A 4,097-nucleotide genomic window follows, 5' to 3' on the forward strand; every position below is an offset into this window, starting at 1 on the left:
CCACCTGAATAAGCATTTTCCCACATCACCATATTCAATAATTAGAAGTTATAGAGATATTTTATAATAAAGATGTTGGTCAATTGTGAGGTGTATATATTTGTGTAATATATTTTTTAAATTGTGACTAAATTAGAGAACAAGACCATATCTTTTTTGAAGGCACCGCAAATTAATGAGAACATGCTGAAAAATAAATTTGTAAGGTTGATTCTTTTGCAGACATAATGTTTAATGTTGATATTTCAACCACTTTATAATATATATATATATATATATATATATATATATATATATATATATATATATATATATATATATATAAAGAGGAACCACATAAATTTATTATTCTTAAATAAAATTATAAATATACTCTCAATTATTATTTTACAACATGAACCGACATAAACAGTGGTGAATACATAATTTTCAATAGTCAAAGGCTTCACGTGACTATACACAAAAAAGTTCACACCCATTTTGAATTCTTTATGAACAAAGAACCAAAGAATCATAATTTATAGCTAAAACCAAATCCTGACAAAAACCAACTTATCGTTTTCAACGTAAAAACAATTGTCACTGAAAAGAAAATTACTCTGAAGAGAGAGTGGGAAACCTCTCAGAAGAACCAAACAAGAACATCATTCCAAAGAATATAAATTAATTATATTTCCTCTCACCAAACTCAGAATGTACTTACATGTTGTTATTCAAATCCTATAAATATAAGTATAATGACAAACTAATTCACTGAACAATTTGTCACATAAAGTGAAAATTACAGTAGAACTGAACCTTCAGAAACAAAATTTAGAGGGTGGTTTACAATGAGAAATTACACCACCCACAATATTCTTCTATATTTTCCCATGTTCTAACTAACTTCTATACTTCATATGAACAAGTTCATTTAGTTTAAACTTTCAAGAAAAGTGTCTTTTTTTTTTCTTTTTTCACACAACAAGTGAACTTGTGAAGAACCTTTACAAATCTAGAAAAACTTGTTCTATATGGTATGTTCCGTTCTCTCTATACTTTTGTGTAAAGGGTAAGAATATATATTGCATGTGGTCCTGCTTTCAGCAAAACTCACTCAATATAAGTGATTTGTAGGGTAGTTTTTTTTACCTATGTTCTGTTCTTGAGATGCTGATTCTGATACTGTCTCAAAAGAAGCTCAGCATAAAGGATCTCATTCCATGCATCAGGAACACCAGGGAGGCACCAGTGACTGCAGTCTTGGAAACTCAATGGTGATTTTCTCTCCTCTGCTGATAGGTTTTGCTTCCTATAAATAGAGGGATGACCGTCCTTCCTGAAATCTGTCATTTTAGTGACATTTAGATAGGTCACTTTGGTTTTCATATACTTCAAAACCTTTTCCAATACCCTCATCTTAGGAGGGTATTCCTTCAAGTACTTGTCATTCTTGATTGGCACAGTTTCACTGTCACATTGTCCACCAGAATTCCATTGCCCCCCACTGTACAATTACAAACAAATGTTTGTGTCAATCTTCTTCTTCTTTAGTACAATGATGTGCTTAAAGGAAATACTATGTCAAAGTGAATGAACTAAAATCATGTTATTCATCATGACGTTGGATCATCCTATGTGAATCCAAACACACTACGTTGTACCTGAAATGTGAAGCAGAATAGCCTCTGAAGAATATCATAGACTTGGATGAATCTATGCTGGCATCAATCCATCTACTCCAAGTGGTTATTGCCCTTCGAAATGCCTCCAGAACATTCAGTTCATTGTAGACATGGCTTCCCTCTTGGTAATAGTCCTTCCTAGAATTTTTCTTGGAAGAGTTAGTTAATTAACGAGGTTTTTTGACTTGTGATCTTAGAAAACAGACTTAGAATGAAAAGCCATAACTGCAATCAAATCTAAAAGAAATTGTAATTTGTTTACCCTTTGGAAGTTTTGTCATGAGTCCACCAGTGACCAGTGTTGAAGATGATTATATCTGCATTTTTATATTGAACTGAAGATTTACCAACTAAATCCAGACGAAGTGTTTCCTTCTTTGTTCCATTCTTTACTTGAACTTGCCATTCTTGAACTAAGAATGGGGACACAAAAAGCTCTGCTGAGAAGTTATAATCCTAGCAAGCAATTGGTATAAGAATTATGCAAACACCATTAGAAGAAAAATTGAAAACATAGAAGGACTTGGTATTTACTTTGAATATGAATGAATAAGAAGCTTCCCCTTTGAAACGGACTCTTCCGTTTGCTTCATAGACTTTGCTTTTGTCTTTCACAGAGTTTCTCAGGATGCAAATGAGAGATTCCCACATATTCCTATTGAGGGAATCACCAACAAAAATAAGCCTCTTGCCTCTCAACATTTCCAGCATTCTATGTCCGTCCAACCTATTAGCAATTACAACAACAGATTGCATAGCAAATCAGCAAACTGGGATCCAAAATACCAAAGAAACATTCCCAAAGCAACTTTGAACATCACCAATGCAAAATGAATCTTACAAGAAACAAAATATTGTCCAATTTGGAAAAAAACACAAACACTATCAAATGGAAAACCTTAGAAATTAAAGGACCAAACTTAAATGCAACTCCTTGATGATTTCTGGTGTTGTTCTCTGACCAAAATTGGAATTTTGCTTTGTAAGTACATAAAAAAGGATTCAGCTAAAGATCAGCATACCTTTTATTGAAATGAAACTTCAATTTTATCCAAAACTAATCATAAAACATAAGTGCAAATTCTAGGTGTTTTTGACGTTCATGTCGAATGATTGAAGTTTTAATCCTAAAACGCGAGTGATGTGAGACACTGAGTATTCATAATGGAGGTACACACAAGTTTTGTCAAAACATTAAGAACCGACAGGTTCCAAAACAACAGAAATTCACCGTGTTCTCTTACCTTGGGAGGCTGCATCCCTTTGGCTTCCATTTATATTTCTGATAGTCTTTATCAGGTCTTCCATTTTGGATACAACTAAACTGTTCATCGATCAGATTGCAAGACCCCGGTGCATAGAGAGGATAAGAATCATCTTTAATCCATTCCCCATCAAAAAAATCACACTTGATCAAAGCCTCAATCTTTTCATCCTCCACCCCAGAATCCATTTCCTTGTTCCCATTCTTCTTTTTCTTCACCAGGGAAGCCGTGTAATTACTATGCACAACTCCCTCTCCTTTCACGGGAGAACTCAAATTCTCACGGGGACTTCCCCCTGAAACCTTGGGCGCAGAAGCAACACCATTCGAAGAATGATTTGACTTGTTTAAAGCTTTATCCTCATAAGAAGTTCCAGAAACTCGGGTATGATTGGAAGCACTTGATGGCTCTTTATTCACAACACGATCACGCGGTTTTGCCGTGTGATTGGTGGGTATCTTGCTTACATTTGGGGTGGTTTGAGTGTGGTTTTGAAAAGGGGTTGCTTTAAAAGGCTTTTCACTTGTCGGAGGAGATTGAAAAGTGGTGTTGGTAGATCTAGAAGTGGTGCTGCCATGGGTGACAGCGGTTGAGGAATTGGAAGAAGAAGAGGAAGAAGTGGTGGTGTTGAAGAGGAAAGAGAAAATGGAAGAAAGTTGTGACTTGTAAGCAGTGGTGGAAGAAGTGGAGGAAGCAGTGGAGGAGAATATGTTGGTGAAGAAGGGAGAAGAGGAGTTGGGAGAGGGACAAAAGGCAAGGAAAACAGTGAAAGCAACAAAGGCAAAAGTAAAAGCATAGGCAAAAGTTAGAGTTTTTCTGGTTTTGGGAATGGAGAAGAAAATCTTGGGGTCTGAGTTTATGGGAATGTACTTGGTGGCATCAGCCATGAGTCCCTGGAAGAAGAAAAATATTGAAGAGAGAGACAGACAGAGAAAGAAGATGAGATGATGTTGTGGACTTATACAACGTTGGAAACAGGGATGTTTCAACTTAGAAGTGGTGTTGTAACTGTTTGGCCGGTGGTGACTCCAAAACGCAACAGAGAGAAAAGAGGTTTGGTTTAGGTGCAGTGCTCTAAATAGTAGATGCCCACCAATTTGGTTACCATGAACAAAACGTCTGTTGTAATTTTGTTTCCAATTTAATATTTTTTCAAAATCTTTTATAG

At 35.5% G+C, this 4,097-nt stretch overlaps 1 protein-coding gene across 1 annotated transcript; it reads right to left on the reverse strand.

Moving 5' to 3' along the window:
• Nucleotides 1-647: 647 nt before the first annotated feature.
• Nucleotides 648-3,876, reverse strand: LOC124819504 (protein trichome birefringence-like). Its single transcript, XM_088097905.1, has 5 exons — nt 2,909-3,876; nt 2,199-2,391; nt 1,927-2,120; nt 1,644-1,802; nt 648-1,486 (listed from the first exon to the last, which is right to left on the reverse strand). Exons 1-5 carry the CDS (start codon nt 3,814-3,816, stop codon nt 1,132-1,134), a joined length of 1,809 nt encoding a protein of 602 aa, XP_087954031.1. The 5' UTR covers nt 3,817-3,876; the 3' UTR covers nt 648-1,131.
• Nucleotides 3,877-4,097: the final 221 nt, after the last annotated feature.

Source organism: Vigna umbellata, chromosome 8 (genome assembly GCF_029865625.1).
Source record: "Vigna umbellata cultivar VRB3 chromosome 8, Vumbellata_1.0, whole genome shotgun sequence".
NCBI classification, from domain to species: Eukaryota; Viridiplantae; Streptophyta; class Magnoliopsida; order Fabales; family Fabaceae; genus Vigna; species Vigna umbellata.

Excerpts from the sequence above, each read along its gene's own strand:
- LOC124819504 (XM_088097905.1), bottom strand. The coding sequence starts at position 3,816 with ATGGCTGATGCCACCAAGTACATTCCCATAAACTCAGACCCCAAGATT. Across the intron at positions 2,392-2,908 it reads AAGGGATGCAGCCTCCCAAG|GTTGGACGGACATAGAATGC; the intron begins GTAAGAGAACAC and ends AATTGCTAATAG. Across the intron at positions 2,121-2,198 it reads CTTATTCATTCATATTCAAA|GATTATAACTTCTCAGCAGA; the intron begins GTAAATACCAAG and ends ATTGCTTGCTAG.